Here is a 22034-nt window from a genome sequence, read left to right on the forward strand (position 1 = left end):
CCCCCCCCCCCCCCCCCCCCCCCCCCCCCCTCTGACCAACCCATTACTTTCTCCCCGTTGGAAGCCTCTGCTTCATGGTGGCAATTTGGCTTTTGTGGAAAGATGGTAGTTGTGCGAGTTTTGGGTGTTTATTATGGTCTTGGGCGCTTGGCGAGGGGTTTGCCTGATCGACTTCCTCTTCATCGCCATTGGCATCAATGTTTCTTTTCTCCTCTTCTTCTTGCTGCTTTTGTCTCCTTTCATTTAATTTTTTTTTTTTTCTTTCTTATCATCTAATCTTTTTTTCCCCCCCCCCCCCCCCCCCCCTCTTCTCTCAGTCTCTCTAGTCAGTGGTCAGCCTCACCCCTATCAAAAACAGCATTGTGGCGGTTAACTGGGCTAGGTTTCTTGCTGGCGTGATAGGCTCTCAATGAAGTGGTGGATTTCAACTAATGGATTGAGGATTTGGGCTGTTTGGCTACAAGGGCTGCTGTGGTCTTGGCAATATGGGTGTTTTTTAGGGTTTGGCCAGCAGTGGCAATTGGATATTTTTTGTTTGAGTTAGTAGATTTGGGTGGAGGTTTAATTGGGTCTGGCTTGTTTTTGTTTCTGCTGTAGCACATTGGCAATTAATCAAATGATTTGCCTATCAAAAAACAAGTATGTTTGCGGCAATGGCTTTATCATGGGAATTGCAACAAGGGTAGCTGCGCTGGTCTGTTTCTTCTTCTTCTTTTTTTTTTTTTTTGGAGAAAAGCTGGTCTGTTGCTTTGGCCGCTTGATGTGGCATTGTGTTATGATTGAGGGCTGCTATGGATTGTTAGTTGGAAGAGAGTTGCTGTGTGAGAAGGGTTTGACGGTGGGAGCTTGCGTTGGGTTTGGCTGAGGGTGTGCTGTGAGAGTAAGGTTGGTCAGGGGTGTGGAGCTGCAAGCTCTCCTCATTAACTCCCCCATTTTGTTGTAGGAACTGGTAATGGGCTGTTGCACACGTTTGTAGTCATGTGGTGCACAGTACTTTCTGTACATTCAACTGATGGAATGGAATGGAAGGAGCAATTTTACTGTTGTGATGAATTTAGGGAGCTAGAATGTAAAATGTAGAACCTCAAGAGTTTAGTTTGAAACCGACCCAAAGTTGGAGGGGTATGGCTGCATTTTCCCTTAATATTTGTTTTGTTTTGCTCCCTTTTTTGTTTTTTTGTTTTTTTTTTTTTTTTGGTGATAACATAGGGAACCTTTCCAAAGAAGAGCTCTTTGGACTTGCCTCTAACCAGGAAAACCTTTGGGTATCTTTAGTAAATCCCTTTACATTCCAAATGCTGTTGTTGGTGTGGAAAAATATCATAGGTAGTCATTTGTTTCGTTTTTAATTTACTTTAGGGATGTTTGATATCATTCTTACCTATCAAAAAAAAATTTAGGGATGTTTGATATCAATAACCATATCATTTCCAATACCGAGACATGTCAGAACAATACAAACCATTTAACCATTAGTGATTCTGCTGATTTTTTTTCTTTTTCTTTTATACGTTGAGCTGTATTGTATTTATTTGCAACTGTTTCTATTGCTTCAATGTTTGGTCTGCTCTTTATGTCATTTTCTTTTTCACGTATTAGATATTCTGTGACCTCTTTGCATCTGAGCATCTCACAGCATTGATCTGCAGATAAAAAATTCCCATGATGGTACATCTTTAAGCAATGCTTCTACCTTTTGTTTCTAGTTTGTGTGTGATCAGCTGTTACATGTTAATAGTCTATGACAGTGTTCCATATCAGGAAAAATTTAGAAGTTGGTTCCAGGGTGCAAGCCACTCTTCCTAATGCATCTTTTACTCAAATATTAGATTATCTTTTCTAAAATTTTCATTCTGAGCTTCTTCTAGTACGATTATACCACATTGTGTTTTGTCCTTCATTTATATTCTGTGCATCATCTTTATTTTCTTTTTTTCTGATGTTGGCTGTGGGCCATAGCATGCATTGACTGCTAAGATTGTCAATTTTGAGTGTTTCACTATTTTTGGCCAAAGCTCTCTCAAAATGTGATTGGCTCAAAAGAAGCCCACCAGATTGTCCATGTCTATGTCAATTGTCTATGGCTAATACATTGCTTATCTAATGTAGATAATAATTGATTCACATCAAAAACTAATTCTAAAAATTAACCTTCTTGAAGTTATCAAATTGTATTCTCCCTCTACTGTAATCAATCCTCTGCCCCCACACCTAAAGTTAGCTTCTGTTATCATGTTTCAAGTTTTAGGCTGCGCATCTCCTGTTCCTCTAAATCTACAAATCAAATAAAAGGCGCCTTCTGTTCTTGGATTTGGTCTTTCCTATTTTTTTAACTTTTATTTTACCTTCTTTCAGTATGGCTGATGTATGTACAGGTGTGTCTACGAACAATTTTAAGAATTTGGTTCATTGTATATCTGCATCTTGTTTAAGACAGATCATCGAGTTCAAGAATTCTGTTCATCTGTATTTATAAATTTTGCAGATCTTGTGCCTTCTGGGCTGCCTTCAGGTCATGAGATGCATAACTATCTAGCTCGAGATGATGATCGCAGTGGTCATCAGGCAGTGAAGGACACAAAAACAATTGGATCAGCTTATGACCGCTATCTCCAGAGTGCGGTAACCTGATAAACCTAGAAGCTGTGCTTACTTTTTGTTTCATGCATTCACCTATATTTCTGCTAAAAGTTCATCATAATTGCTTTTGAAGCAACTTCCTTCTTTTTCTTCTGGAGAAGCAAGTACACTTCGTGGAGTTGGGTTGGGAAGGATCTCTGGTGTTGGAATGCCTGGTCTCCCAATAGCTGATCCTGCTTTGTTGGGTCGTCCTGGGGCTGTTGGTCCTGATCTAGCACCAAATGGTCGAAATGTTAGCCTTAGTAGTCAGCTTCCACTGGACACAACTAGGCGGGGTCGTGAAACACAATCTCTACCCCCAGATGCTTCCAACACTTTATATGTTGAAGGACTTCCTCCTGACAGCTCAAAGAGGGAGGTGGCACGTATCCTTAATTGTGTTTTGATCCTGCTAAGAAATTTCATTGATCTTTTTCCCCTCATCTGAGTCTTTTAATTGTCAAACTTGACTGTTTTTGATCTAGTTGTTAACATTTCCTTTACCGGATCTTTAGATATTTTCCGCCCTTTTGTTGGATATAAAGAAGTGAGACTTGTGAGCAAAGAATCCAAACACGTAAGTGGACCTTGAATTGTAATCCATTTGGGCTGCTTAGTTTGATTTGGGTTGTCATACTATCATAATTTGTCAGAAGAGTGACTTCTTCATACTAAACTGATTCATTCATAATCCAGCGTGGTGGAGATCCTCTTATCCTTGGTTTTGTGGATTTTGTAAATCCAGCTTGTGCAGCAACTGCTATGAGTGCTTTGCAAGGTGATGACTTTGCTCTTCTTCACTCTTACAGTTCCAATGTTGGGGGAATTATTTTCACCTTTTTATCATTGTATTTTCTTGTCAAGTTGCCAAGACCGTGGTAGCTCAACTAGCACCTCCTGGTATTTCCAATGGAGACTTCTAGGGTTCAAATGTCCCCTCCCTTTTCGAACTATTGAATTTATCAACAAAAAAAAAAAAAAAAAAAAATCTTGTCAAGTTGTGATCAGGCAATCAAGACAATATAACATAGTGTCTGCTCTGTGCTTCTTTGTATATTTGCAAGTTCTCAGGATTTTAGTATTTTATCTGACCACGTTAAAAATTATTTTTTTCAAGGATGTTGTGCTAAGCATGAGAGGTGTAATAGGGTGGAATGTTGTGTGTGCACAGAAGCTTATTTTTACATGTTGAATTGTCTGCCAATGAATGCTATAGATGGGTATTTGTGATCAAAATTACAGTTACGAATGTGATTGCTTTTAGGTGGACCCATCAAAATGTATGATGTAACTCCTTGCTTGATTTATTTACACAATAATTGTTTCTATAAGTGCCTGGTTGTCTAAAATGTCTGCTAAGTGCTTTGTGAAGTTTTCATGATATATATTCTAGCATGAGTGATATAAATAGGGTATGGGGGCATGGCAGTTTACGTGTATGCTTCGACTAGGGAATAATTTAGTCTGGAAATTGTGATTAAGATTGACTGACTAATCATTGCTCTCAGGTGGGCAATCAAAATCTTGGATTAGATTTCTTGCTTGATATATCTACCTATGTAACTGGTTATCTAAAATTCATCGATATGCTGACTGTATATTTGGATTGGATTGGATTGCACAGGTTATAAAATAGATGAAAATGATGCTGATTCTAGTTACTTGCGGCTGCAGTTTTCGCGATACCCAGGTCCAAGGTCTGGCTCTGGATCTCGTGGTAAGAGGTGAACAAGCTTCAGGTAGATAAACCTAGGTTAATTTAGATAGCATTGTGACCACACACTATAATGTACTGAACAAAAGCAATTTCAGTGGCTCAATGCTGACCATATACGAGGTGCTGATACTATTGAGGGGGTGAGATAGAGGAAATCATTGTTAATGCAACTGAACAGACGGAACCCTGGATGGTCATGTCCATGGTTACCTTCAGAAAGAAGTTTTGTAAAATTAATTTTGCATTCTAACTTCAGAGTTCTTTTGTTATCCTGAACTTACCCATTTACCCACCGCATTGAGGTGAACATTGACATTATATTAGCATCTGCATTAATTCTTAACACCATGAATCCTCGTTAATGGTGCACCTATAATAATCTCCTTAAAAAGTTGGAAAAGTATTATCAGATTACAAGGGCGTTGGTTCTGTAGTTATAAGTTGGGATGTGTGAATTAATGTACGTTCAAATATAAGTTGGGATGTGTGAATTCATTATTATGTTGGCATAGACTTGCACAAATTCACACAAACAGCCATGCATGAGAGTGCAGCTTTGAGTGCTCCTTATTGTGTCATTGGTGTGAAGAATTTGTGAACGCTTTATTTAAGAGAGATCTTGCCTTGTTGCCTTGGGCCACCTTGTCATAAAGATAAATCATAAATGGGCACCCCCACCCCCTCCACCCACCCCCCCACCCCCCAAAAAAAAAAAAAACCCCTAATGGTTGACTTAATTTGCTGCGAGAAGCTATGCAAGTCGAAGAAAATAGGCTGCAACAGGATGATTGTACTTGCTGCTGCAAGGAAATACAACAATTCTGGATTAGCGGCTGCTCCAGAAATTTCGTTTTGGGGTTCATTAAGAAACTTGAATTAAATTTTTTTTATTAAAAAGAGAACTTGAATATATCAAGTTATCGAAAAAAAAAAGGTTTTATAATTTTCTTCTACAAGTTTTCAAATTTTAAATTGTTACACGATAGTTCATTATGAGTATATATTGTCAAAGTAGATAGCTATGATCATTTTATTTTGTTAAGTTTGTCTAACATTTTTATTTTTATGCCATTGTTACTTGTTATTATCTATTAATTTGTTATTGTTTTTATAAAAATATTTTAAACTAAATGAATAAACTTAACTCATTGGATCTGTATAAATTATTGACGCACACAACCACACTCATTCAAACATAAAATAATACACTACATGTCTACTTAACCAATTAAATGCTTGAACAATCACTAACTTTACAATTTTTCTTTTTGAATTTTTCTGATTTTATAACAAAAAGTTATTATAACATGATAACAATACACATACATGTAATAAACTCTCTCTATTTCCTAATTATTAAATTATATAAAGTTATATTATATTTATACTGTACACACAAATATTCACACACATCATTATTCACACAAATAACATTATAACAAAAAGTAATGCACATAATTAATATTAGACACACTCATACACATAATATAAATTTATGATAAAGAGTGACACTTACAGCTCACAAACACTTACTCATACTCTTAGAGTTAGAAATACTTGTAGTATGGGTGTATAAGATTTAAGTTAGGGTGTCAAAATATTTTTAAGAATAAATTACAATATTAAACAATATATATATATATATATATATTGGTAGAGCCGCCCCTGTTCTGGAGAAACAAAGAGCAGTGGCCCAGGTGAAATCATTGAAGACATAACTTAATACAGCAATATAACAATTCTGGAGAAACAATTTGCATTGGCCTTGTTGGACCGCAAACATCATTGAAGACATGCATAATATAATGCAGCAATATAACATTAAAGCTGTAATTTTGACAGTGCCTAATGTAGTTTTAGCTCAAAGTAGGAAATTGGCCACTGGCAGTGAAACATTTTCTAGATTTTGCTACGGATTGTTTTCTTGTTTGTGACACATTTGGATAAAAAAAAAAAATTTTGATGATTGCATGACATTACTATGGATACCATAATCTAGAAGACCAGTTCATCGAACAGGCGGGTGCCTAATACATCCCAACTTCATAATAGCCTTTGGTCATAAATCAATGGTTCATAAATCATAAAGTGGGTCTTATCAATACATTTTTTATTTTTTAAAATGTAACCAGGAATCAAGAACTTGTAATATCTTAGATTGAGAATACACAGAAGTCGTGGTTTTTTTTTTTTTTTTTTTTTTAATAATTCACTAAAGATGTGGTTTCTCATACCTATGCATGCATGTATGTCTATGGTAAGTGTGTGCACCCAAAATATGGTTATTGTGCTCAATCTCTACTTGGGCTCACAATCTATTTGTATCGTGGGCTTTGGGTTTCCTACTATGGGTGGTCCTATGCTCGGAGACCCAGTCACTCACTCTTATTTTTGCAAGCCTCTCCCCTCCTTTCTCACAAAGTCACTCCTCCTCTCCTGAAGTAGTCACTCCTCTCTCTTTGTCCTCTTCTCAGAGTTTCCAACCCGCCCAACCTCTCACCCTAGTCTCTTATTTATAATGTGAGGTTAGTGGAAGTGTCATGATTATTCCATATTATAAGTGGAAATAGGGATCCAATTCGATTGTTTCTAAGTGGATGTTTCATTGGGAGTGGTAGTAGTGGCATTGGAACTGGTTCCCACCTCCTAAAGGCTGTTTGGCAACGATATTCCCCAAGGCTATACCAAGCAGCCGAAACAGTACCTCCGAGCAATCATGTTTCGTCCAAGACGCAGTTCACCAGGCAAGGCCTAGATTGCACCTCGAGGTGTGTCTGGGCCAAGATTACAGGCCTAATGTGCCTTGGGTCAAATATCACAGCACGAGGCCTAGGCCCATGGCTTAGCGGGCCTAGGGCCCTACCCCTTACAAGGGGTCAAGGCTAGGGACCGTACCATAGGGCCAGGGTCAAAGGCCCAAAGGGCTCGGGGATCCCATACCGTACAATAAGATAATGGGCGAGCTACTCAAATTTAAGCTTCTAAATGGTAAAAAAGAAAGAAAAAGAAGATCCAAGCACTGTTTTTCCGCATAATTAAAAAAAAAATAAAAAAAATAAAAAAAAACCCCAATTTATCCTTAATTGGACAATGACCATTTATATGATATGGATATTAAGATCTTGGTCATTAATGGAATTATTATTCTTATAAAATTATCATTTTTTTTTCTTAGTACTAATGGGTTCCGATTAGCTTAATTGGTAAAGTTATTTGTCATCAAATACTCTACTCACATTAAAAATCAATTGATGTCCTGACCTGAGCAATCGATATGAAGCGACTGAAATTCGATGGCATCTAAAAATAAATAAAGGCTAAAAATTAAAAACAAAAAATAATGGTTACAAAATAGACTCTCTACCTCTATTGTTGGGCCTACCATCACATTCTTTGTCATCATGTCTCAACCAATGAAATAAAAATTGGATGGTTCCTTGTATTATTGAAAATGCACCCGCCCACACCCTTTGTCTTCCTCCAACGGTCACAAATTTCCATCATGTTTATATATATTTGTATGCATTATATAAACCTATCTTTAATTTTTTTTTATTTTTTATTTATTTTTACAAGATATAATTTCTACTCTAACCTAATTTAAGTGTATATGTGTATGAAACTCTCTCTTAGAGACTTAAACCCTAGCCCTTGCCCCCCACACCTCACAAACATTTATACTCGTAAAGTCACCATCGCACCAAGGGTGCGCAGTGGTCTATCTTTAATGTTACATGACAGTGAGTGGTGTAAAAATTTTAAAATGGCTACATTTCTTTAATGGTAATGTTAATGAATGCCCTTAGGGCAACTGTTAATAAATTATAATAAGAAAGTTTTGACACTACTTCCATGAAAAATATAAAAAGATGTCAACAATATTTATTTTGTTTTATCATTCTTCCAATAAAATGTTTCTAAAACTAGCTCCTAAATGTAAAAAACACTTTCAATTTCATAGATAAAACTCTCTCAATCTCATAGTTACTCTATCAATCAAACTAGGAAGAAAAATAGAGAGAGAAAATAGACTGAATAGTATCAAGTATTATTATCAACAAAGAGTACAATACAATCTATGAATACAAGAGAATATATATATATATATATATAGATACATCAGACAATGGAAGAAGAAAGAAGCCCGAGAAATGCGGAGTTTGTTACAACTGACTTTCACCACTTCACACGTGCAATAATAGAATACCACACGTGACATAACAGAATGCTTCAATAACTGATAATTCAAGCACCATAGAAACGAAATCGTTGGGATTAATGAGAAACGACGGCGTTTGACTTTAGGCGTGTTGTAAATTTAACCACTCTGACAGGCGACAAGGTTTTGGGTTTAGGAGTAGCCATTGGAACAGTGCCTTCTTCTTCATGATTTGAATATTTTGAACTAAGTCTTTCATCCCCCCTCAAACGAATAGGGAATTTCCACGAGTTTGAAAGTAAGCCAATTAAACCTGGGAGAAGGAAGACCCTTGGTAAACAAATCAGCAAGTTGACCATGAGTGGAGATGAATTTAACCAACAAATCACGCCTGAGGACTTTCTCATGAACAAAGTGATAATCAACCTCAATGTGCTTGGTCCAAGCATGATACACAAGGTTCGAAGCAATGGCCAAAGCTCTATCATTATCACACCAAAGAAGAGGAGGTTGAGGAAGAAAAATGCCAAAATCACGAAGAAGCATCCTAATCCAACACAATTCAGTTGCAGTGGAAGCTAAAGCACGATGCTCAACTTTTGTGGACGAACGAGACACAGTGCATTGCTTCTTTGCAAACCAAGTGATGGGAGAATTCCCAAGAAACACAACAATACCAGTAATAAAACGCTTGTCCACAGGATCCCCAGCCCAATTTGCATCACTATATGCAGATAAAGAAATTAGGCCTAGAGTAAAGGCAATGCCATAATGAAGAGTGCCTTAAAGATATCTGAGGATCCGTTTAGTAGCTTAAAGATGATTATGAGTAGAACTGTTCATATATTGACAAGCCTGTTGAACAGTAAATGAGAGGTCTGGTCTGGTGAAAGTAAGATATTGCAAAGCCCCAACCAAGCTTCTATAGGTCTTAGGATCAGATAAGAGAGGACTATCATTAGGAAGGAGATGATGATTAGGTGAGCATGGTGTTTTACAAGGCTTGCAATCAGTCATACCAAATTTTTGAAGCAAGTCAGAAGCATATTTGGTCTAATGTACAAACAGACTAGTAAAGGTATAATTAGTCTAAAGACAAAGGAAATAATGAAGCAATCCAAGATCCTTGAGATCAAAATCAATGTCCAACAACTTGATGATACTAGAAACAAAAGCAGAACTGTTACCTGTGATGATAATATCATCGACATAAAGCAACAGATACACAATGAAATACTGATGCCTTAAGATGAACAGATTACCATCAGCAGTTGAAGCACAAAACCCAACATGAAGCAAATGAGAAGTAAACCTCTCAAACCAAGACCTAGGAGCCTGTTTGAGACCATAAAGAGCCTTATGAAGAAGGCAGACATGTCTAGGAAAAGCAGGATCAGCATAACCTTGAGGCTGAGTCATATAGACCTCTTCCTTAAGAATGCCATGGAGAAAGGCATTACTGACATCCAATTGCCTCAATTCCCAACCATGTTGCATAGTCAAAGCAAGAAGAAGTCTAACAGTAGCAGGCTTGACAACAAGACTAAAAGTCTCGTCATAAGCCAAGCCATACTGTTGAAGGTAGCCTCTAGCCACTAACCTGGCTTTGTATCTTGCAATTGAACCATCACTATGCCTTTTAAGCTTATAAACCCACCTATAGGTAACAACATTCTTATGAGGAGGAAGAGGAACCAAAGACCAGGTGTCTTGCTTCTGTAATAAATGAAATTCAGCATCCATGGCAGCCACCCAATGAGGATGTTTAGAAGCAATGGCAAAGGAAGGAGGTTCTGTCACAGTGTAATCACATTAGACCTGCATAACTTTAGGCTTATAGGTGCCATGCTCAGACCTTGTAATCATAGGATGGGAATTATGTGAAGAAGGAATAAGAGCAGTAGACACAGGATCAAAAGAAGAGGAGGAAGGATGGACAATATCTGCAAGGACAGGTAAGGAAGATGGAGGTGAAATATCCATTGAGGAAGGAGTGTCAATAGGAGGAGGAACAATAGGAGTAGGGCAAGAAGAATAAAGAAATGAAGGAAGAAGAGAATAGACTAAATCAGAATTTGAAGGAAAGGAAGGAGTATTAGAAGCAACAAATGGAGAGGTCACTGAAGGAAGATTAGGAGACTTAGATTGAGAAAACCAAGTAGACAAAGATGAAGAAAAAGAAATATGAGGATTGGTAAGATGAGAATCATAAGCAAAAGGAAAAAGAGTCTCATTAAACAGAACATAACAAGCAATATAGATTTTGTTAGAGGCAGGATCAAGACAAATATACCCTTTAGACAGAGAAGAGTAACCAAGAAAAACACAAGGTTTAGACCTAGGTTGTAACTTATTCTTGTTAAAAGGCCTAAGAAAAGGATAGCAACCACACCCAAAAGCATTAAGAGCGTGAAGAGGTGGTGGTTTAGAGAACAATTTCTCCCAAGGAGAATGAAAACCTAACACTGAAGAAGGCAGTCTATTAATAAGGTAGGTAGCAACAGTAAAAGCATAAGACCAGAAATCAAGAGGAAGATGAGATTGGTAAAGAAGAGCCAAGGCTTGTTTCAACAACATGCCTGTGTTTCCTCTTAGAAACACCATTCTGTTCAGGGGTATGAGGACAAGAGGTTTGATGAAGAATACCATTGACAAAACAGAATGATTGAAACTCAGTGTTAGTGTATTTAGAACAATTATTAGTCCTTAGAATTTTAAGCTTAGAATTATGTTAAGTTTCAACCGTAGACTTGAAATGCTTAAACATAGATAGAACTTCACTTTTATGCTTAAGTAAAAACAACCAAGTGAAAAGAGTGTAATCATCAACAAAGATCACATAGTAGTTAAATCCAAGCAAAGAAGTAATGAGAGAAGGACCCCAAACATCACTGTGCACAATTTCAAGAACTAAAGTAGTTACAAGTGGAGTTTTATTCAAATGAAATCCTTGCATCTTAGCACTTATACAATATTCACAAGAGGAAAAAACCTCATCAATAATGGACAAAGAAAGAGATGAAAATACATTCTTAAGAGTCGAATATAGAATTCTAGAACTTGGATGCCCAAGTCTGTGATGCCAAAGCAAAAGATGTTGTGGTTTGACAGACACAAAAGCATAAGTCTTGAAGTGACTTAAGGAAGGAAGTCAAGACAAGTCAGAGATAGATGGAATAGGATAGACCCCATCTTTACTTAACCCTGTGTAGAGGATCTTCCCCATGGGCAAATCTTGAATTAAGAACTTATTGGCATCAAAGTAACAAAAAGCATTATTTTGGAGAAAAATTTTATGAACAGACAAAAGATTAGAAGCAAGGTCAGGTACTCTTAGAATATTATCAAGCCTAAAATTATGAGTTAAGGTTCAAAGCTCACCATTGCCAATGTGAGTGACTGGTAGTTCTTGGCCATTACCAATTGTGACAGTCTCATTTCCTTGGACTGGTTGTTGATGAATAGAGAGTTGTGACAAATTTGGAGTCACATGATCAGAACAACCTGTGTCTGTAAGTCAAGAGGTGGAAGCTTGAACCTGAGCAGCTTTGGCCACCATGGAAGCAAGCTAAGCAGATGCATGCCTTGCTTGATAAGCAAAATCCATTCAATGGTGACAATCAAGAGCTGAATGACCACTCTTTCCACAAATCTGACAGATTGGCCTACTAGATTGACCTTGATTGTTGAAGGCTTTACTTGATTAAAAGTTTGAAACTGAGAAGAAAAGCCTAGATTGCTTGGGTTGAAGTTCTGAAACTGAGAACCAGAATTGGAATAACTGCCTCCACCATAGTTAGAACTTATACCTCCATAATTATTACCATTTCCACGAGCACCTCTACCTCTTTGATTGTGATTTTTGCCTCCTATTCCTCAAGGAAAACCTTGAGAGTGGAAATTTGCAGTAACATAGCCATAGAAGCTGGATCAACACTATTGGATCTCTTTTTAATTACTCTCTCTTCAGCATTAAGCAATGCATTCAACTCTTCCATTGACAACACATCACTTCTAGTTCTTATAGCCAAGCTAAAAGAATCATATTCAGAGGGAAGACCATTAAGAATAATGTGAAGAAGCTCCTCATCATCCACAAACACGGAAACAACAGCTAATCTATCACGAGCTTGCTTAATCTTCTAAAAATAACCATCAATAGAATCAACCCCTTTCTTGATTGCATTCAATTCATTATGCAGACTCATAACATGAGACATTGAGACTGAAGCAAATCTCTTCTCTAACACTCTCCAAACTCCTCTAGCAGATTGTTGCCCAACTGTGAGAGCAAGAATCGCAAGAAAAAGTGTTGAATTCAAAAAAGTAAACATAGCCTGCTCACGATTTTTCCAAGCTATGAATGTTGGACAATCTCAGTAGTGAAATTCCTAGACGAATCCTTTAGAAACTTATCTGGAGGGGTAATTGAATCATCAAGGACATCAATCATTGAATAGATATCAAGAATTACCTCAATTTGATGTTTCCAAACAATATAATTCTCATAGTCAAGCTTCACAATCATCATAGATGACATATTTGACAACAATAGTAATGAAGAGTTCACCAGTAAACCTAAAGTAGCCATAGCAAGCAAAGCACTTGAAGACGACGACAATGAAGATAAACCAGATTGAGCAGAAGCCATTGATAAGGATCAAAGCTCTAATACCATGTTAAGACACTTTCAATTTCACAAATAAAACTCTCTCAATCTCACAGTTACTCTATCAATCAAACTAGGAACAAAAACAGAGAGAGAAAATAGACTGAATAGTATCAAGTATTATTATCAACAAAGAGTACAATACAATCTATGAATACAAGAGAATATATATATATATAGATACATCAAACAATGGAAGAAGAGAGAAGCCCGAGAAATACGAAGTCTGTTATAACTGACTTCCAACCACTTCACACGTGCAATAACAGAACACTACACGTGAGATAACAAAATGCTTCAATAACTGATAATTCAAGCACCACAGAAATGACATCGTTGGGATTAATGTCAAACAATGATGTTTGGCTTTAGGCGTGTTTTAAGTTTAACCACTCTGATAGACAACACCGTTTTAGGTTTGGGAGTAGCCTTTGGAACAATGCCTCCTTCTTCATGATTTGAATATTTTGAACTATGACTTTCGCTAAATCAATGCCCTTAGAGCATTGGTTTACATTTCCTTTCTTTAATTGCTAGCTGAATACAGTAAATGTAATCATCATCTCCATTGGTTCACGTTCAAAAGTCTATCCTGTATTTAAAACTTTTTTTTTTTTTTGGGTGTTGACTAGCTAGAGTAGCAGCCATTGGGCTGCGCTGCTGTTCGCAGTGGCTAGAAACTCTGACTCATTTTGACCATGCTAACGTGTCCTCTTCAGTCCTGGCCTTTGGGTTGGTATGGCACTGATGCCAATTTGCAAGAACTGACTCTGTTTTCTAGTCACTGGGACATGTTGCTCTTGTCACGTAAATATGTACAAGTTCATTGTTTCTGTCTGTGTCTCCGTGTTCCTTCTTTTCCTGAATACTTTTTCACTGTTTCTGATAGACTCGCATAATTTTTGCACACGTGCATTCTGAAGGGCTATTGCCTATTAGTTTTGGCACAACTTAATATAGCTCATTCTTAACACTCAATAGCTTTTATCCGTGCAAAGTGCAAACGTGGTCGCAAATTTAGCCATTAAAAAGCTACGGGGCTTCACGATAATTCGAAGTTCGATGATTGCTTTAAGAAAAAGTTTGGTTGTAATTCACGATCATAAAAAGTGATGCAACATGCATGTCAAAGGAAAACCATGAAATAAGCTTTAAGCAACCATTTTAATAAACTCAATCAGTAATTTTTAGAATTTTTTTCTTAAAAAAAAATTGAAAAATAACCAGTCCCTCTCTAATAATTATAAAGCTAACATCACGAAGCTTCCACCTCTTTATCTTTTTCGTAAGTAGAGCGGGTTGCACTTTGTGCTTTGTACCCAGCTTTTGCATTTTCTGAAATTTGAGCTCAATGACTACTAAACCCGAAAAAAAAGGAACACTTTAAAATTATTGAAATATATAATTGCATTTCGAACACTATTAGGTAGAATCAAAATAAATTTGGAATTTTAAAAACATTTTAATATATTTATTCAAAAAGAAAATCATCACGAGGGGTCTGTGTTCTATGACGTATATGCTCAATCCCGTGGTATTAGGCACCAAATCCAAATGACCAATTGGTGAGATTGTCTCAGTATTAGGGAAATTCAGGCGTCATTGAGAGGGACTATGGGATCAAGAATTAGTTAATTCAATGGCCTAAATTAAGATTTATATCCCATCCCAATCTGTCCTAAACTGCTTGACCTTGTACTGTAGTTGGTTGCATATATCTGCTTCTTTCAATCATGAGGTAAAATTGTTGGGGTTTATTTAATGCTCTTCCATTTCTCTTTCACTTCCTTTTGTTGTTGTTGCTGCTGATTTTTAAATGTTGCTTTGGTTATCTTAGTTTAGTTTGACTGCAATAGCATGTCCTTATGTAGAAAGTTGTTTTCACAACGAGTAACATGCAAATTGCAATGCCCTCCACAATATTCAATTTCACTACCTACATATTTGATTTACTTTTGCTTTATTTTCCTTGCCTAACTGAGAATGACAAGCTTGACAACGAAACCCTTAATTTGGTGCAAATGGTCATCAATTTGGCTAAATATTCTCACTCACACATGAATTTTAGCTTGGCATTCTTATCTAATTAACAAAATTTCTGTTGACTTGGGATACCATGTTCAAGCACTCCCTTCCCTACCTGGATTTCTGAAAAGAAATAAAAGGCCAACATCATGATTAATCAGATGGTCCCATGAGCAGTGATATTCAATCAAGCTTTTCCATCTTTTTGCATGGCATCTTCAAAAGCATATGCCTAACGTTTGTATTTTATATTATCTCAATCGTGATTCTTTTCTGTCAATTGGAGAAAGTTCATTCAATCAATTATTAGCTTTCGATGATACTAGAAGCATGATAAATTCACAATTTTTCTTATAATTTTTTGAAGTATTAAGTTGTAATTAGTATAATAACACTTTTTATGTGAATTACAGTTACCAACATTACTTTTATTATTATATGCCAATTTCAACTAACTGTCTCAACAATTATGAAGAAAACTCTAAAATTTACTGTCCTTAAACTTATTGATTAGCCTTTGTAAAAAGTTTATTGGCTTCAAAATTGAGAGAGAGAGAGAAGTCGGCACTGCTACCTAGTATTAGACACATCCATCATCCCTTGAATGGAGGATAAGTCATCTATTTCAACAATAATTTCATTAGATAATGTTTGGTAGCGAAGTAGACCCAGTTAAAAAAAAAAAAAAAAAAAAACACACACACACGCAAAGAGATCTAAAGGACGAGAAGCTCTGATGGCTACAAACGTGACCTGTATGGATTTGCTTGTGGCGCATACAAAATACAACTAATACCACATATGTGGTACTCAGACATTGGCTACTTGTTTGACCTGTACTATACGTCTGATTTCAATCCCGCCATACATATCACTGTCAGACGCTCAGACCATCCTTTTCGTGTCAATGAACATGTGATACTTTTCTGACTCAATGATGAAAACCATAAAAGAATATAAAATAAATAATACTTTTGTAACACAGTGTAATTCAATTTTTTATTAATAATTCCAGCTAAAAAATCAATTAGTGAATTTATGGATCTGTCGGTGGTTAATATATGCTATATATTTATTTATTTTTGGATAGTTCTGGTTTAAATTTAAATTAGATTTCGGGTTCAGTGAAATCAGCTTCCATGTGCTTCTTTTCTTTTCTACAAAGATGGCTTGCATTTGACATTTGCTATTTCTACTATTTTACTATTTAGTATTTAGCTAAGGTTTTGTGAGAGAGGACAATTTGCTTCCAAATTATCACAAAAAAGATTATGGTAATTCAAGGCAAGAACTCATCCACACACACACACACAAAATTAAAATGTAACAATAATTTATTACGGGCTCATCAAAAGCCAAAACAGGCTTCCGAATAGAAACATACGTACACATCAGTAGAGAGACTGCAATATGAAACTGGCAAATACGACACTATTTGTGACAATAATTGTACCAAAACTGTGACATGAAATAACCATTTCCATGTCCCACTTGGCCAGCAAACGAAGACCTTTTAATTGCGTGGACTCCTCTCTGCTCTCCACCTTTTATAAAAATTAAATTCTAGACTAAATCCCGTCCCAATGCACATGCCAACTACTCTTCCAATTGTTGCATTTTGAATTTTCCACGATTGCCTTTTTTTTTTTGTCTTACCTATTCTGTTATTTCTTTTTCCTTTTTTGTTTTCAGTAATTAGACAAAAATTTAAAAAAAAAAATAGACAAAAATTTCTGGATGATATAGTACCCTTTTTTCTTGTTTGCCTAGTTATAAAGAAGATCTGACATAGTACATGCATGCTGACATGATGAGTAGGACTTATGAAAATTGCTACAACAAAAAATAATCAAAATTCCAAATCGAGCCAAACCCAGATTAGGTAAAACTGAGCTCAATCAGCTGAATTGCTTGACGTTGAACTAGTTTTTATATCACATACTTTTATCTGATAGCTAGCCTCTGGAAAATCCTAGAGAGACACACAGTCAAAGAAAGATCAAATTGTTATCATTTTTATTCTTTTTTACTCACTCTCTATGTGCTAGCTCAAGCTTAAAATAGATTTCCTTTGGTTTAATCTTGACCTACTCCTGATCTGTCTTCCCAAGTGAGAGCAACAACTTGATCTATGACACGAAAGAGGTCCACATGCAAAAAGGACCACACACACAAGCCCTTTATTTTGATGCATCACCATCATTGATGCCGGCCTTAACGCTATCCTTTTTTGGGTTTTAACTTGCTTAATTTAAGGTTGTGGGTAATTTATTTTCTTGATTCTTGGTTCTTGCATTTTTACATGCCATGATCGTATGGAGATTTTGAGAGAATCAAAATGCATTGCACTGTGGCACCTAAGATTAAATTGATTGGAGCAAATCTTGCTGTTTGCAATATTATAAAACACAACAGGGAATCTGGATTCCAATAAATCACACCTATAGCTTCTACTTGAATGTGATATTATAATATAGTCAGTCAATCATCGAAATAAGTCACCATCGAACAGCTCACTGGTTAGAATTTGTGATTCACTTTTCTCATTAGTGATTAAAATAATTTATTGATCTTAACTTTTTCTAATTAGTGATTTATATATATATATATATTTAATTCTAACTATATCCGAGGTTTGTTTCTAATTTCAAATCATGAAATCATATGTTTCAAGCCAAGAGGTTTGTTACAAATGGAAGAAGAGATCACTGATGGATCAGTTCCGCTCTGTAAATTTTAATTTTTTTTAATAATTAAAAAAATATCAATCTAGTATTATTTATTCAACTTTTATAGTTGTTTTGTTTAAAAACTGTTCTTCTATCTTTTTGATATACAAAATTGTTAATCTAGTTTTTGTATTTTGGTTTTATTAATATCTCTTTTACAATTGTTAGAAAAAATAATTTTGAATTATTATTTTGCATATTCATAATAAAATAATAACATTTTTTTTTTGAAAAAATATTAGGGTTTTAATTGTATTGTATTGGATTTTTGTTGGTTCAATATAAATATATATTTTTTCTTTTAAAAAAATTAATTATTATTTACAATGTTAAGAATTTATTTTATAAAAATAAAATATTGGAGCCTTCTGTTTGTTTAATGCTTGGGGGGCCTTAAAATATTGTAACCTTTTAAAAATTTTGGGACAAGAGGGGGCTAAGGCCTAGGCTTGAGTCGGCACTGTGAGAGAAAATGATAAACTCACTTACCGAATTAACAAATACATTACCCTGTTCTTATATATAGAAAACAAAGTTTTGAGAGAATAAAATGATAAACTCTCTTATTGAATTAACAAATACATTCTTCTCAAAAAAAAAAAAAAAAAGAATTAACAAATACATTATCCTGTTCTTATATTCAGAAAACAGACACTCGAAGTACCTAACTGATGAATTCATAACATTGACTAATAGAAATCGAAATAGACAAATTAACCTATCAATGCAGGACAACTTTGAACTCTAACAAACTGATTAAAAACAAGGATATACGGCTAGCAGTATAATATTAATAACAGCATACAAAAGTAACAAAACTGAAGCTATAAAGTATGTGTTGTCTCTTCTATGAGTAATGAGTAGTGAACTGAGGTTGAATGTTTGGAATATCCTGATAAGGTTTATCAAGATAAAAACAAGGACAAAATTTAGTTACAAAATTAGTTGTAACCTAAGCCTACAATCTTACTCAATAAAATAAACATTACTGTATATTTTAAAAATTTAACCGTTGAATTACATGTTCTTTACATTCTTAATACACATGTCAAATTTTATGTCAATCGGATATTATATACTATATGATCTATAAGCTTATATTTATACATAATTTTAAACTACAAAAACTAACAATTTAAATAATATTGATAGCATAACTATTAATCTTTAATTTTTAAAAAATTTTGCAAGTTATATAAGAAGAAGATATATCCAATAGTGGAATTCTCAAAATTCACCTTCAATAAAATATATATATATATATATATATTGAGTAAAATTGTAATTTTAGACTACAACTAATTTTATAATTAAATTTTGTCCTAAAAATAATTATATTAATTAATTATGTAGTTTAATTAGTTGACATTTCTTGTTATTTCTAACAAAATATTTAGAGTTCAAACTTTTCTCTCTTATGCTAATTATCAAATTATATAAAGTAATTGCAACGTATATAATAATAACAAAAAGAAAGCAAACGGGCACTTTCTTTGATCTTACTACTCTTTTTTTTTTTTTACGCCCACAGAAAGGAAGAAATGCCATGCAAATTAAAATGTGAAAAAGACGCTCAAGAGATAGAGATAAAAGGAGAGAGAGAGAGAGAGAGAGAGTCGCGCCGCCTGGTCCCTGTACCCCTCAAAAATATCATGGAAAGTTTGGTCACACGTTTTGGAGCTCTCTGTGAAGAAAATTACATGCACAAGGATCTGAATGTACTCTAAAAAAAAGGAAAAGAGAAACCATATTCTGAATTATTGCATTCTTAAAGCCACAGTTAAAAAAGAACCAAAAAAAAAAAAAAAGTTCACACCTATACTTTATAGTCTGCTTTTCTTCTTCTTTTTTTTCTTTTTTTCTTTTTCTTTTTTTTAATTATAGTCTGCTTAGCTTGCAGCCTCTAAATCTAATCAATCAAGATCCACCAATAATTAAACAATACCCACTTGGGGGACATTAGTCGAAATATTCATGGCAGCTTATTCAAACATGTTCCGATCTGTATGTATATTATATTTCTTTGTTGTTCGGAGGTGATATTAATATTCTTTTATAGTCAATTTAACATAGATGTATCATTTCACGATAGCCCACTAGTACTAAATGTTTTCCAAGAGTTCATAAAAAAAAAAAAAAAATTCCCAAGAAAGGTGAAATACTATTGTAAAGTCATACTACCGACACAGGTTTATTGGCCCAAGGGTAAAAAGACAAGCTATATAAGAAGCGCTAGTGGGTCGCTTTAAGAGCAGAACTCACTACCAAAACCCTCTTAGGAGTGAAGATGGGGAAAATGAGGTCCTCCATGGCCTCTCTCATGCTCACTGTCTTAGTAGCAATAGTCTCACTTAGCTTGCCATCAGAAACCAACGCAAACTACCCATATGCCTCTCCTCCACCACCTCCTTACCACTACACCTCACCACCACCACCACCTCCTTACCACCCAGCACCACACTACCCACCACACTTTCCACCCCACCATCCTCCTCCACCAGTACCAGTGAAGCCAGTGCATCCACCACACCACCCACATTATCCACCACACCTTCCACCCCACCACCCACCACCCAAGAAGCCCTACAAGTACTTCTCTCCTCCACCACCTGTTAAACCACACTATCCTCCTCATTATCCACCACACCACCCAGTGCACCCACCACATTACCCACCACACCACCCAGTGCATCCACCACACCACCCAGTGCACCCACCACATTATCCACCACATATCCCACCACATCACCCACCTACTCCAGTTTACAAGTACAAGTCTCCTCCTCCACCACCAGCACACCCCGTACTCCCACCATATAAGTACAAGTCTCCTCCTCCACCACCTCCTGTTTACAAGTACAAGTCTCCTCCACCACCCCCACCACACCCAGTACTCCCACCATATAAGTACAAGTCTCCTCCTCCTCCTCCTCCTCATGTTTACAAGTACAAGTCTCCTCCACCACCCCCTCCACACCCAAAACCAGTTTACAAGTACAAGTCTCCTCCTCCACCTCCTCCTGTTTACAAGTACAAGTCTCCTCCACCACCCCCACCACACCCAAAACCAGTTTATAAGTACAAGTCTCCTCCACCACCCCCACCACACCCAGTACTCCCACCATATAAGTACAAATCTCCTCCTCCACCTCCTCCTGTTTACAAGTACAAGTCTCCTCCACCACCCCCACACACCCAAAACCAGTTTACAAGTAACAAGTCTCCTCCTCCTCCTCCACCACCAGTTTACAAGTACAAGTCTCCTCCACCACCCCCACCACACCAAAACCAGTTTACAAGTACAAGTCTCCTCCACCACCCCCACCCCACCCAAAACCAGTTACAATACAAGTCTCCTCCTCCTCCTCCACCACCAGTTTACAAGTACAAGTCTCCTCCACCACCCCACCACCACCACAACCACACCCATACCCTCACCCACACCCACACCCACACCACAACCACACCCACACCCACACCCACACCCAGTCCCACGTACAGTACAGTCCACCTCCTCCTCCACCACCAGTTACAAATACAAGTCTCCTCCACCACCCCCACCACACCCACACCCACACCCATTGCCACACCCCACACCCACACCCACACCACACCCATTGCCACACCCACACCCACCACCCCACACCCATTGCCACACCCAGTCCCCACCCAACACTCCCACCTAAAATAGATATTTTTACTCAAATTTTATGTCCTTCAAAAAAAAAAAACACAAAAAATGCAAGAAAAACAAGATCAAAAAGTGGTATTTGTCTCTCTCTCTTCACTTACACAAATTTTGAACATAAAGAACATACCAAAAAAATAAAACCAGATCATGAAAAACAGACCCAAAAAAATTGTCACTTGGGCCATTCCCAATTTTTCTTTTACATTTTTTTCAGCCAAACACCAAAACACAATACTCAAAACTCAAAAACATATTTGTACCATATTGGGCTATTCTTCTTTCTCAAACTCTTTATCTTATTATCTCTCTTTCTCACTTGCAAACCCAAAGTTCTCACTTTCTAATAACTCTAATCTACAACTGAACCTAATTTCAATCCTCCACGGCTGAAGCACAGATCGGCCTCCATGGCCAAAGTCCTTAAG

The 22034-nt window shown here is 36.4% G+C and overlaps 2 protein-coding genes across 3 annotated transcripts in view; both read left to right on the forward strand.

The window, feature by feature from the left end:
• LOC112021097 (RNA-binding protein 2) overlaps nt 1-4605 on the forward strand; it is a 25402-nt gene extending 20797 nt beyond the window's left edge. The window contains exons 3-7 of one of the 2 annotated variants that reach the window (XM_065776104.1): nt 2486-2622; nt 2714-3005; nt 3135-3196; nt 3316-3397; nt 4294-4605. In XM_065776104.1, the coding sequence (XP_065632176.1) occupies nt 2486-2622; nt 2714-3005; nt 3135-3196; nt 3316-3397; nt 4294-4340 (620 nt within the window). In that variant the 3' untranslated portion in view covers nt 4341-4605. Of the gene's footprint in view, nt 1-2485; nt 2623-2713; nt 3006-3134; nt 3197-3315; nt 3398-4243 lie in introns of both variants that reach the window. The other variant, XM_065776103.1, reaches the window with a different exon arrangement.
• A 15536-nt stretch (nt 4606-20141) lies between these two features.
• LOC112021098 (extensin-like) lies at nt 20142-21609 on the forward strand. Its single transcript, XM_065776089.1, is given in 3 exon segments — nt 20142-21192; nt 21195-21256; nt 21258-21609. Coding segments are annotated over 3 exon segments (1401 nt in total). The 5' UTR covers nt 20142-20205.
• The last annotated feature ends 425 nt before the right edge of the window (nt 21610-22034 follow it).

The sequence above is a fragment of the Quercus suber genome, unplaced genomic scaffold (assembly GCF_002906115.3).
Source record: "Quercus suber isolate HL8 unplaced genomic scaffold, Cork oak 2.0 scaffold_128, whole genome shotgun sequence".
NCBI classification, from domain to species: domain Eukaryota; kingdom Viridiplantae; phylum Streptophyta; class Magnoliopsida; order Fagales; family Fagaceae; genus Quercus; species Quercus suber.